At 46.6% G+C, this 12,250-nt stretch overlaps 1 protein-coding gene across 1 annotated transcript in view; it reads left to right on the top strand.

Annotated features, from left to right (window-relative positions):
- Positions 1–11,614, top strand: part of NANS (N-acetylneuraminate synthase) — a 32,004-nt gene extending 20,390 nt beyond the window's left edge. The window contains exons 3-6 of the mRNA XM_008070908.2: positions 2,350–2,449; positions 5,049–5,203; positions 9,085–9,351; positions 11,324–11,614. Of these exons, the coding sequence (XP_008069099.1) occupies positions 2,350–2,449; positions 5,049–5,203; positions 9,085–9,351; positions 11,324–11,533 (732 nt within the window). The 3' untranslated portion in view covers positions 11,534–11,614. The remainder of the gene's footprint in view (positions 1–2,349; positions 2,450–5,048; positions 5,204–9,084; positions 9,352–11,323) is intronic.
- The last annotated feature ends 636 nt before the right edge of the window (positions 11,615–12,250 follow it).

Raw genomic sequence — 12,250 nt, 5'->3', positions numbered from 1 at the left:
GCACTCCAGTCTGGGCGACAGAGTGAGACTCCAACTCAAAAAATAAATAAATAAATAAATAAAATTAGCCAGGCATGGTAGCATGCACCTGTAGTTCTAGCTACTTGGAAGGCTGAGGCAGAAGTCTCGCCAGAGCCCAGCAGGTCGACGCTGGGGTGGTCGTGAATGTGCCATTGCACTCCAGCCTGGGCGACAGAGTGAGACTCCCACCTAAAAAAAAAAAATTAGCTGGCTGTGGTGGCACATGCCTGTAGTTCCATCTACTTGAAAGACTAAGGTGGAAGGATCAGCTGAGCCCAACAGGTCAAGGCTGTGGTGACTATGAGCTTGCCACTGCACTCTAAGCTGAGCAACAGAGTGAGACTCCAACTCTAAATAAACAATCAGAAAGCATTATCTTCATCTGCCAGATGGAATGAGTAAAGTGGGAAAATTAGACTTTGTTTGGTAAATATATTATAAATGGAAGTTTTTCAGTTTCATCTTAGGGTGGTCAACAGAGTGAGACACAGAAACAGGAGAGGATGAGGTAGAAAAATATGGGAGGGGAAAGAGAGCAGAGGAAAAAAGTAATGCCAAGGGGAAGAGCAGCGAGAACGGCATCAAAGCTAGACACTTGGAGGTGAGTTGCACTCGGCTACACAGCACAGTGTCTCTTGTACCGAGAGTATGCCCAGTGCCTTGGAATTGCACCTCGCCGGCCAGCCACTCTTCTGGCCCTCCAGCAACTCCTGCCTGTGGGTCAGAGGCCTTAATGGGAGCAGAGTTGTTCTCTGAGCGCATCCACAGTGTTTGGAGTAGCTCAGCACCCGCTGGGAGGATGGAGGAAGCTCAGACCGTAGTGGATAGATTCAAAGAGGCACTTGCAGGGTGGCCTCGAACGTCCTTACCACCTCGCACCTTCTGGATTTTCACGCACGGTGCCTAGCCCCTTGCTACTCAGTGTGTTCTGTGGGCCAACAGGAGCAGCAGAGTGGGCATTTCCCAGGAACTTAACAGAAACATAGTCTTTCAGTTCCCCCTAGACCAACCGTATCAGAATGTGCAATTCATTTTAGCAAGATCCCTGGGAAATTCGTGTGCATGTGATCAAGTGTGAGAAGCCTTAATTCACTTCTGAATAGCAGGCAGCATTTCAGAATACAACTAAGATATTTTGAAGCATTTGGAGACATTGGTTCTTCCCACTGCTGCTTTCCAACTTAATTTTTTTAAAAAATCAAAGCAGGGCAGGTGCAGTGGTTCACTCTTGTATCTCCAGCACTTTGGGAGGCCAAGGTGGGAGGATTGCTTGAGGCCAGGAATTCAAGATCAGCTTGGGCAATATGGTGAGACCTTGTCTCTACAAAAAAAAAAAAATTAGCCTAGCATGGTGGCATGAGCCTGTAATCCCAGTTACTCAGGAGCCTGAGGCAGAAGGATCACCAGAACCCAGGAGGTAGTGCAGTGAGCTGATCATGCCACTGCATTCCAGCCTAGGCAACAGAGTGAGACTCCAATTCAAAAAGTTTCAGGACTGGGTGTGGTGGCTTACTCTTGTAATCTCAGCATTTTAAGAGTCTGAAATGGGAGAATTGCTTGACGCCAGGAGTTTAAGACCAGCCTGGGCAATATAATGACACCTTGTCTCTATAAGCATCTTAAAAATTAGCCAAGTGCAATGGCAGGTGCCTGTAGTCCCAGCTACTTGGGAGGCTGAGGCAAGAGAATCACTTGAGCATAGAAGGTTGAGGCTGCAGTGAGCTATGATCGTGCCACTACACTTTAGCCTGGGCAACAGAGAAAAAAAGTGACCGAGGTTTGTTTTTCTGTGGGCCTCATGGTTTGAGGTTTGAAAGGGATTGGGTCTAATGGGCCCTGCCAGCTGTGGATCATCGTGTCCAGGCTGGGCCACAAAATTCTCCACTCCCCCTTTTGGCAAGGATTGAAGCAGCCTCTCTTCCTGCCCATTTGGCCCTGCGTAAAGGGGAGAGCCTTTGAGGGTCATTCATCATTTCACTTCCTGGTTTTCTGGGTCAAGATTAAGTCATGACCCTTTCATGTTTGTTCATTAGGCCCTGGACCCCTGGGGAAGGCAGGGTCTGGCCCGAAGAGTGATATTTTTTCCAGATTTTTGTAACCAGCACAGAGACCAGCACTAAATGTTTGTTGGACAGATGGATGGGTGGATACGAATGAATGCTTGAATTTGAATGAAATGACCAGAACAGATCTTTGCCTGCTGTCGAGTTGTTGAGAGTCCCTTTCCCTGGGTAAGAAGAGGGGGTTCTGTTTGTGTGTCACTCCCCCTTGGCATGAGGACAGCTTCTGAACAGTGGTGAACAGGAGCTCCCGCTTTGTTTTTTGTAGATGGCAGTGGAATTTCTGCATGAACTGAATGTTCCGTTTTTCAAAGTTGGATCTGGGGATACTAACAATTTCCCTTATCTGGAAAAGACAGCCAAAAAAGGTGAGTCTAATTTTTTTTTTTTTTTTTGAGTTGAAGTCTCACTCTGTCACCCAGACTAGAGTGCAGTGGCTGCTACCGGCCACTGCAGCCTCGACCTGCTGGGCTCTGGCAATCCTTCTGCCTCAACCTTCCAAGTAGCTGGAACTACAGGTGCGCGCTACCACGCCCAGCTAATTTTTTATTTATTGTAGAGATGAGGTCTCACCAAGTTGCCCAGGCGGGTCTTGAACCCGCAGGCTCAGGCAGTCCACTCACCTCAGCCTCCCAAATTGCTGGGATTACAGGCTGAGCCACCGAGCCCGACTGAGTCTAATTTTTATCATGAAATCTGAGGGCATACATGCCTTCCTATTTTTACTCCCTAGCATGGCCTGCTTTGAGGTAGATCTCATGAAGACACACTTTAGAAGCCTCTCCTCAATCAGCATATACTGCCACTTTTTATGTGCTAAATTGAAAGGAAGGAAATTAAGGATATGACAGTTTGTATGTGAAACTTTTAAAGAAAATTTTGTAATTAAATTTTTTTTAATTCATAAGAAATTAGGGACCGGGCACAGTGGCTTACACCTGTAATCCCAGAACTTTTGAAGGTCAATGCAGAAAGATTACTTGAACCCAAGAGTTCAAGGCCATCTTGAGCAACTAGCAAGACCTCATCTCTACGAAAAGTTAAGTGGCATGCACCTGTGGTCCTAGCTACTCAAGAGGCTTAGGTGAGAGGATCACCTGTGCCCAGGAGATTGAGGCTGCTGTGAGCTGTGATTATGCCACTGCAATCCAGCGTGACTGTCAGGCTAAGACTCCAACTTATAAAAAACAAAAATAAGTGGCACTATAGCCTCCCCCCCCCAAAAAAAAGACAAGAAGTCAAGGATATAAAACTTCTAGCTGGGTGCGGTTGTGGCACCTGTAGTCCCGGCTACTTGGGAGGCTAAGGCTGGAAGGATCGCTTAAGTCCAGAAGTGACAGAGTGAGACCTTGTCTCAAAAACAAAACAAAACTTTCCTAGATGAAACTCTGATTTGAGAAATATTCTGCAGGTATTATATATGGAACATCTGCACGTTACAGTTAGTAGTTTTACAACATCAGTGATCTCATTTGATCCTCATAACCCTGGGACTGAAGCAGGTCATGATTACAATGCTCTACGCGTATTTTTCATAGAGAAGGCCTCTGAAACAGAAGGACTGTGCTCTTCCCAGGCCCAGCAAGAAGTGCAGCCCTGGCTTTCCCACTCTTTTTCACTTTTTTTTTTTTTTGAGTTGGAGTCTCACTCTTGTCACCCAGGCTGGAGTGCAGTGGCATGCTCATGGCCACCGCAGTCTCAGCCTGCTGGGCTTAGGCGATCCTTCCACCTCAACCTTTCAAGTAGATGGAACTACAGACGCACACCACCGCGCCCAGCTCATTTTTGTGATTTATTGTAGAGACGAGGTCTCACCAAGTCGCCCAGCCTGGTCTTGAATCCCCAGTCTCAGGCAATCCTCTCACCTCAGCCTCCCAAAGTGCTGGGATTACAGGCTGAGCTACCATGCCCAGCCTCTTTCTCACTCTTGAATCCAGTCAGTGCTACCTACTGGGCTGCTATGTGTGACCTCAGAGGACATGCTTATTTCCCCTTGGCAGTGACATTCCTCTGCCTCCTTACTCCTATTCACTTTGCTAAAGAACACTGTTGGGGGGCAGAGGGGAGTCCATCTTTCCTATGGCCCCGGGCAGGAATTCAGTAAGCTCATTTCTATTCCCCCCTAGTGGCTGGCACACTGCTTTAAGACAGGGGTTCCCAGCTCCCAGGCCACGGATTGGTGTCGGTCTGTGGTGTATTAAGAACCAAGCCACACAGCAGGAGGTTAGCTGTGGGCAAGTGAAGTTGCATCTGTACTTACTCTCCATCACTCGCATTACCGCCTGAGCTCTGCCTCTTGTCAGAGCAACAGTGATATTAGATTCTCATAGGAGTGTGAACCCTGTTGTGAACTACACATGTGAGGGATCTAGTTTGCGTGCTCCTTATGAGAATCTAATGCCTGATGGTCTGAGGTGGAGCTAAGGCGGTGATGCTAGTGGCTGCAAATACAGATTAACATCAGCAGTGGGGTTTGACTGCACAGAGACCATAATAAGTCATTTGCTTGCAGACTCTTATCAAAACCCTATCAGTGAGTGGCAAGTGAGTTGATGCACTTCTGTTGTACAGCTGTGTCTGGTGGCAGGCTTTACATCGGAATCTGACACTTATTTTATCTGTGTGTGGCCTGCCCATTATTTTATTTAACACTTCCATCCATGCCTCTTTTTTTTCTTTATGGTGAGTTGTATAATTATTTCACTATATATTATAATGTAATAATAATAGCAATAAAGTGCACAATACATGTTATGTGCTTGAATCATCCCCAAACCATCTCCTTCCCTGTTCTGTGGCAAAAATGTCTTCTACAAAACTGGTTTCTGATGCCAAGAAGGCTGGGGACAGCTGTTTTAAGAGATGTCTATGACGTTCAGTTGGATAAGCCCAGCAGTTGGGATGTGTTGAGCAGAGTCAGAACCCCTGCTGAGAGAGTGATGGTGGTGTTGGTGCTGGGTCATTCAGGTCGCCCGATGGTGATCTCCAGCGGGATGCAGTCGATGGCCACCATGAAGCAGGTCTATCAGATCGTGAAGCCTCTCAACCCCAACTTCTGCTTCCTACAGTGCACCAGTGCATACCCACTCCAGCCTGAGGACGTCAACCTGCGGGTGATCTCGGTGAGCGGGGGTGGAGGGTGTCATCTGACCCGGCCACAGCATGGCGGCTTTTCTTGGGCCAGTTGTAGTGGGGAACTTAGTCTTTTTATAACCAAAATGCTAACCAACCATGCATGCTTCATAATTTGAACATCCTTTGACAGTCTCGTGGTTATAAAATCAAAATAGAACCAAGCAGTTGAGACAACACATATACATTCTAAAGAGGGTGACTATAAATGACATTTTCTTAAAACCAATCTTAATTTCTTCCCTTATAAAATGTAAAATGAAGTCCTTATCATTGTCTTTACTTCCGTTTTCTTTACCCAAGTGTACTGGCCGCCAGAAGTCCCTCTTCTGTGGATTGCTGGCCATTTCCTTTATTAGTGTATTGTTTGTTTCTTCATTGTGGTAAGATACACAAAGCATAAGACTTACTCTCTTAACCACTTTCAGATGTACAGTTCAGTGACTTTAAGTATGTTTCCAATGCTGTGCTGCCATCACCATCTCCAATGTCAAACTGAAATGGACCCAGTGAATGCTAACTCCGAATTCCCTCACTTCCCAGCCTCTGGCAGCTACCACTCTCCTTTCTGTCTCTATGAATGTGACTGCTCCACGTTCCGCATATAAGTAGAATCATACAGTATTTATCCTTTTGGAACTGACTTCTTTCACTTAGTATAATGTCCTCAAAATTCATCCACGTGTCAGAATTTCCTTCCTTTTTAAGGCTGAATTTTTTTTTTTTTTTTGGGATCTCACTCTGTCACCCAGGCTGGAATGGCTGAAATGGCATGATCATGGCTCACCACAGCCTCAACCTCCTGGGTTTAGGCAATCCTTCTACCACAGCCTCCCGAGTAGCTGGGACTGTAGGTACATGCCACCAAGCCCAGCTAATTTTTAAATTTTTTGTAGAGACAAAGTTTCACTATGTTGCCCAGGCCGGTCTTGAACCCCTAGGCTCAAGTAGTCCTCCCGCCTTGACCTCTCAAAGTGCTGGGATTACAGGCTTGAGCCACCACACCCTGAGTGAATATTATTATATATATTATATTACTATTATATTATTATAATATTACAGGCTGAATATTGTTCCTTTGTTCATATATACTATAATTTGTTTGTTAATTCATATATTGATGGACATTTGGGTTGTTTCCACCTTTTGGCGATTACAAATAATGCTGCTATGAAAACTGGTGTTCAGACATCTGTCTTTTTTTATACTGAGTGATAAGAGACCTTGAAACTTCTGGCTTCTTCTGTTCCATTACTTGCTGGCTCTCTTATTTTCTGATTTTGAGCATCCTTGAGACTCAAACTAGTTACAGTGACAACCATGAGGAAGCTTTGTGTCTCCTAGGTTTTTGTCTACTCAAATCATTTTACAGATGATAAAATCCAGTCCCAAAGGGAAACCTGGAATTCCAGAGCAGCTTGGTGACAAAGTTGGAACTAGAACCTGGCGTATCCTCCTAGCCCTTTGCCTTTTACTGTCTCTGGCCATCTCTGTCAGTCCTTCCTAGCAGGGCCTAAAACTTAATTGGAAAAAATATATATGTATATGTAATTTCCATGAATGATAATAACATTCATGGAAAACACACACATACACACACACACACACACACACACACATACACATTTATAATACTGCTCATTGCAATTAATCAGTTTTTTCCTTTTATATTCACCCTTCAGTCTGGTATGTGATATCCTGGGTTTTCTCCATGACAGTACAAGCTTTTTTATTACATGTTGCTACACAGCCTTTATATTTAACTTTTTTTTTTTTTTTTTTTTGAGTTGGAGTCCCACTCTGTCGGACAGACTGGAGTGCAGTGGCCACTCCTGGCCACCACAGCCTTGACCTGCTGGACTCTGGTGATCCTTCTGCCTCAGCCTTCCAAGTAGCTGGAACTACAGGCACGTGCTACCACGCCTGGCTAGTTTTTGATTTATTGTAGAGATGAGGTCTCGCCAAGTTGCCCAGGCGGGTCTCGAACTCTCGGGCTCAGGCAATCCACTCACCTCAGCCTCCCAAAGTGCGGGATTACAGGCTGAGCCACCGAGCCTGGCTTATATTTAATTTTTAAAAATTAATATTCTTGAAAACTGACACTGCTATCTTTTTACTTAAGCTTTTTGTCCCTCCCAATCCTGATAGTTTTTGCTCTACTTCTAGCTGATTACTAAACCATGTAATTTTTACAACTTAAACATTTTTTAAAAAATTTATTGCAGAGACAAAGTCTTGCCAAGTTGTCTGGGCTGGTCTCAAACCCGTGGGCCTCCCAGAGTGCTGGGATTTTATAGGCATGAGCCACTGTGCCTGGCCTGTTATCATTTTTAAGAGCCCCAGCAGATTCTAACGTGAAGCCAGGACTGAGAGCCACTGACCTAGAAAATGAAAAGCTTTTTTTTTTTTGAGTTGGAGTCTCACTCTGTCACCCAGGCTAGAATGCAATGGCATGCTCACGGCCACCGCAGCCTTGACCTGCTGGGCCCAGGTGATCCTTCCTCCTCAGCCTTCCAAGTAGCTGGAATTACAGATGCACGCCACCATGTCTGGCTAGTTTTTGTTTTATTTATTGTAGAGACGAAGTCTCACCAAGTTGCCCAGGCTGATCTTGAACCTGTGGGCTCAGGCAATCCTCTTGCCTCGGCCTCCCACAGTGCTGGGATTGCAGGCTGAGCCACCACGCCTAACCAACATTTTTTTCTCAAACAACTCTGAAATATATAATGTAAAAAGTAACCGTCCCTTGTAATGCCATCCCACAGAGACTATCATAATTAACAATTTAGCATATGTGACTCCAGGTATTTTCCTTAATTTTCTTTGTCAGTAGATCATAGACACCTGTGCCCTTCCCTCCCCACTTGAGGTGCCGTCTAGTTCTCTTAGGACACCACAGCATACGGCAGTTTGAATTCCCAGACCTAGCTGCTTGTGCCCCATCACACACCCCTAGGCCTGGTTTCAAGGCCTTTGCCACCCAACTGTCCTAATTTTAGTAAACCCCTTCTGAGTCTTTCTACTCCTTAAGGTTTCTGGTCACCCTCACTGACAAAACTCACCCGTCTTAGAATGTCTTTTGTTGCATTCAGTGAGTTATGGATAACTGATTAATCAATTATTTAGCATTTCCACTAAAGGATTGTTTTGAGATTGGGCTGTATGTATTATTGATGGTGATATTTGTGTACACAGCACACTTGCTTTAGCAGCTCAGGCTAATTAAATGTGACAGATGCTTTCGAAATGAGTTTAGGCATTCAGTTGAAGTTCTTTTGTTATTTGTGGTGGTTTGTGCAGTGTAACATTCTTAAAATGCATTCTTCTTTTTTTTTTTTGAATGAGTTGGAGTCTCACTCTGTCTCTCAGGCTGCAGTGCAGTGGCACATTCATGGCCACCCCAGCATCAACCATCTAGACTCTGGCGATCCTTTCACCTCAGCCTTCCAAGTAGCTGGAACTATAGGCGCGCACTATTGTGCCTGGCTAATTTTTGATTTACTATAAAGACGAGGTCTCGCCAAGTTGACCCGGCTAGTCACAAACCCACAGGCTCAGGCAATCCACTTGCCTCGGCCTCCCAAAGTGCTGGGATTACAGGTTGAGCCACCGAGCCCGGCCAAAATGCATTCTTTATACTAATAATAACCCTTATTTTTGGAGCATTCATGTACTGAGTGTTTTAAATACATTTACAGCAACCCTTGACAGATACTATTATTATCCCAGGAAAGAGAGGCTCAGTATCTTGTCTGTGATTGCACAACTAGGGATCAGCTAAACTGGGGCTCAACCCAGATCTGCCTGTCCCTGGAGAGCATGCATACGGCACCACAATACTTATCCTTATTTTTCTTTTCTTATTTTAAAGGAATATCAAAAGCTATTTCCTGACATCCCCATTGGGTACTCTGGGCACGAAACAGGCATAGCGATATCTGTGGCTGCAGTGGCTCTGGGGGCCAAGGTGTTGGAACGTCACATAACTTTGGACAAGACCTGGAAGGGGAGTGACCACTCAGCCTCGCTGGAGCCTGGAGAACTGGCCGAGCTGGTGCGGTCAGTGCGCCTTGTGGAGAGATCCCTGGGCTCCCCAGTCAAGCAGCTGCTGCCCTGTGAGATGGCCTGCAATGAGAAGGTGTGTCCTGCCTGTCTCTGCTGGGCTTGCCTGCTGTGAGTGAGGACATGGTGACCCAAGAGGGAGCGTCTAGCCCTACCTGAGCCAGGCTGATCAGAGGATAAAGGAATGTCGCTCCAACCCCTCTGAGCTTCTTCAAGCTCGTATTTGCAGCAAGAGTATTACTCAGAGTGGCAGGAACTTGTACAGTAGTTATCTGCTATAGTACCTCCTGTTACTCCTGCTCCTGGCAGCAGTAGGAGATGTGTTCCAGAAAGGGAACTTTTGTGGTTTCTCTGGCCACCTCGGATCACATTAGAGTCTTCCACCGACTCTCTGAACCCATGGCCCCAGTACTCCCAGACCAGGAGATGCAAGGGAGGTGAGGCCCAGGGATAGGCCAAGTTTGGAGACCTTTGGAGTAGGCGACCCCTGAGAAACATTCAGGCTTTGGGAGACGAGCCTGTGGCATTCCCTAAGCAGGGGAGGCACTGGATGGGTGCACAGTGAGTTGTCATGGGAGGTTGGTGGGTGACAATGCATGTATTCCTTGTGCAGCATTGACCTTCACACAGAAGGGATAGTGAGGCCAAGAAGCACTGCCTGGCACACTGACCATCTGGGCTTTCTGGAAGCCGCGGCCCAGGCCTTCTTGCCCTCTGCATCATAAATCTAGGCATCCAGAGGCTGCCAGGTGTGCAGACACACCTACTCTGGTGCAGGCTGTCTGGGTCCAGGCAAGGATCAAACACCAGGCATGCCTGGGACCACTGTCATCTAGTGGGGCCTGCCTGCTGTCCCAAATTAAAGGGATGTGTATATTAGGAAATTAAAATAATCATAAAAGGAAACAAACTGGGACAGAATTATACCAGAAACCAGAATGAGATTTAGAGCAGCTGAGCATTTAATTTGGATCCCTGAGCAAACAGTAAAATTTAACAGGATGCATGATCTGATAATTACCAGTTGGCAGACATTTTTCCCTGGCACTAAATACCAGGCAGAATTGATTCCTTGGACTCTTACATGGAGGATGTAGAGTAATAAAGCAGATTATTTAAGAGATTTATGGAGAAGACAGAAACACTGGTCATGAGCTTCAGGTATCCTTCATTTCCCTCTCCTGTCTGTCCTATCTGCCCCTCCCCAGGGGGCCTGTCATCTGAATAACAGTCATACTCACCATATTTTACCAAACAAAGTGGCTGTCAGGTCTGTGTCCCTCCAGAGCAGTGGACTGGGAGTCAGGAATCTCATCATCTGCATTTTCATCCTGGCTATTTGCAACCTTGACCAAGAAGCTCATCCTCTGTGGGCCTCAGTTTCCCCATGTTTACAATGAGATGCCGAGCTCGATGGTGGCAAAAAGCTTTCTTTTTTTGAGTCGGAGTCTCACTCTGTCTCCCAGGCTGGAGTGCAGTGGCATGCTCACAGCCACCACAGCCTCGGCCTGCTGGGCCCAAGTGATCTTCCCGCCTCAGCCTTCCAAGTAGCTGGAACCACAGGCATGCACTACCACGCCCGGCTAATTTTTGATTTATTGTAGAGATGAGGTCTCGCCAAGTTGCCCAGGCTGGTCTCGAACCCGTGGGCTCAGGCAATCCTCTCAACTCGGTCTCCCAAAGTGCTGGGATTATAGGTGTAAGCCACTGTGCCTGGCCTCTTATTTTCAATTTTGTGGAGAAACGAAAACGTGGCTTATACCCAGCTGACTGGGATTTAAACCTGGCTCTTGTTTGTCTACATGGCCTAAGGTCTTTCCTCTGCACTTTACTGTAAAGGCCCCTTCTCTGAGCCTCTGAATTTATCTTACACTGGCTGAATCCGTGTTGTATATGAGATGGTATTCTGCGGGGTGGGGAGGGTGGTGGCTAACAGAAGCCCTGCTCTCAGGCTATCTTGTGAATATTGATCAGGGACCTTGAATGTAAAGCAGTGTTGCAGTAGTTACTTCTGTGAAGCTGACACTGAGACTTAATTTTGTCCACAGCTGGGCAAGTCTGTGGTGGCCAAAGTGAAAATTCCAGAAGGCACTATCCTGACACTGGACATGCTCACTGTGAAGGTGGGTGAGCCCAAAGGCTACCCACCTGAAGACATCTTTAATCTAGTGGGCAAGAAAGTCCTGGCCACTGTTGAAGAAGATGACACCATCATGGAAAACTTGGTAGAAAATCATGGCAAAAAAATCAAGTCTTAAAATAAGTGCTGGCTGGGCATGGTGGCTGATGTCTGTAATCCCAGCACTTTGGGAGGCCAAGGCAAGAGAACTGCCTGAGCCCAGCGTTGGAGACCAGCCTGGGCAACTTGGTGAAACCTCATCTCTACAATAAATTTAAAAATTAGGGGTGTGGTGGCACATGCCTGTAGTTCCGGCTATTTGGAAGGCTGAGGTGGAAGAATCGCCTGAGTCCAGCAGGTTGAGCATGCCACTGCACTCCAGCCTGGGTGACAGGGTGAGACTCCGACTCAAAAAATAATAATAATAAAGTGCCATTCTCTGAGTCCTCTGTTTCCTTGCTGGTGCTGTAGGGTGTGTCTGGGTGAGGTGGGGCGGGAATGGCGGTCTTTAGAAACCTGGCTTTCATCCACCAGCACCAGCCCCCCACTTAGGCAGCAGACATTTCTGGGCTAGGCCCTGTGTCAAGCCCATTGGAGAGACAGAGCAAACGAAGCAGTCTCTGCTTCAAGTTGGTGGAAGAGGAGGTGGCCTCAAAAGCAAGTCCTGTGGCTGTGTTGCTGCACAGAGGGACAAGAGCTGGCGGCATAGCCCTTTTTTTTTTTTTTTTTTTAAAGAGACAGGATCTCACTCTCGCCGAGGCTGGAGTGCAGCAGTGCTATCGTAGCTCACTGCGGCCTCAAACTTATGGCCTCAAATGATCCTCTTGCCTCAGCCTCCCAAAGTGCTGGGATTACA

The sequence above is a fragment of the Carlito syrichta genome, unplaced genomic scaffold (assembly GCF_000164805.1).
Source record: "Carlito syrichta isolate Samal-C Ts95f unplaced genomic scaffold, Tarsius_syrichta-2.0.1 Scaffold314051, whole genome shotgun sequence".
Taxonomy (NCBI): Eukaryota; Metazoa; Chordata; class Mammalia; order Primates; family Tarsiidae; genus Carlito; species Carlito syrichta.
The sequence above is the reverse complement of the archived record's forward strand: the minus strand, read 5'-3'. Positions and strand labels throughout refer to the sequence as shown.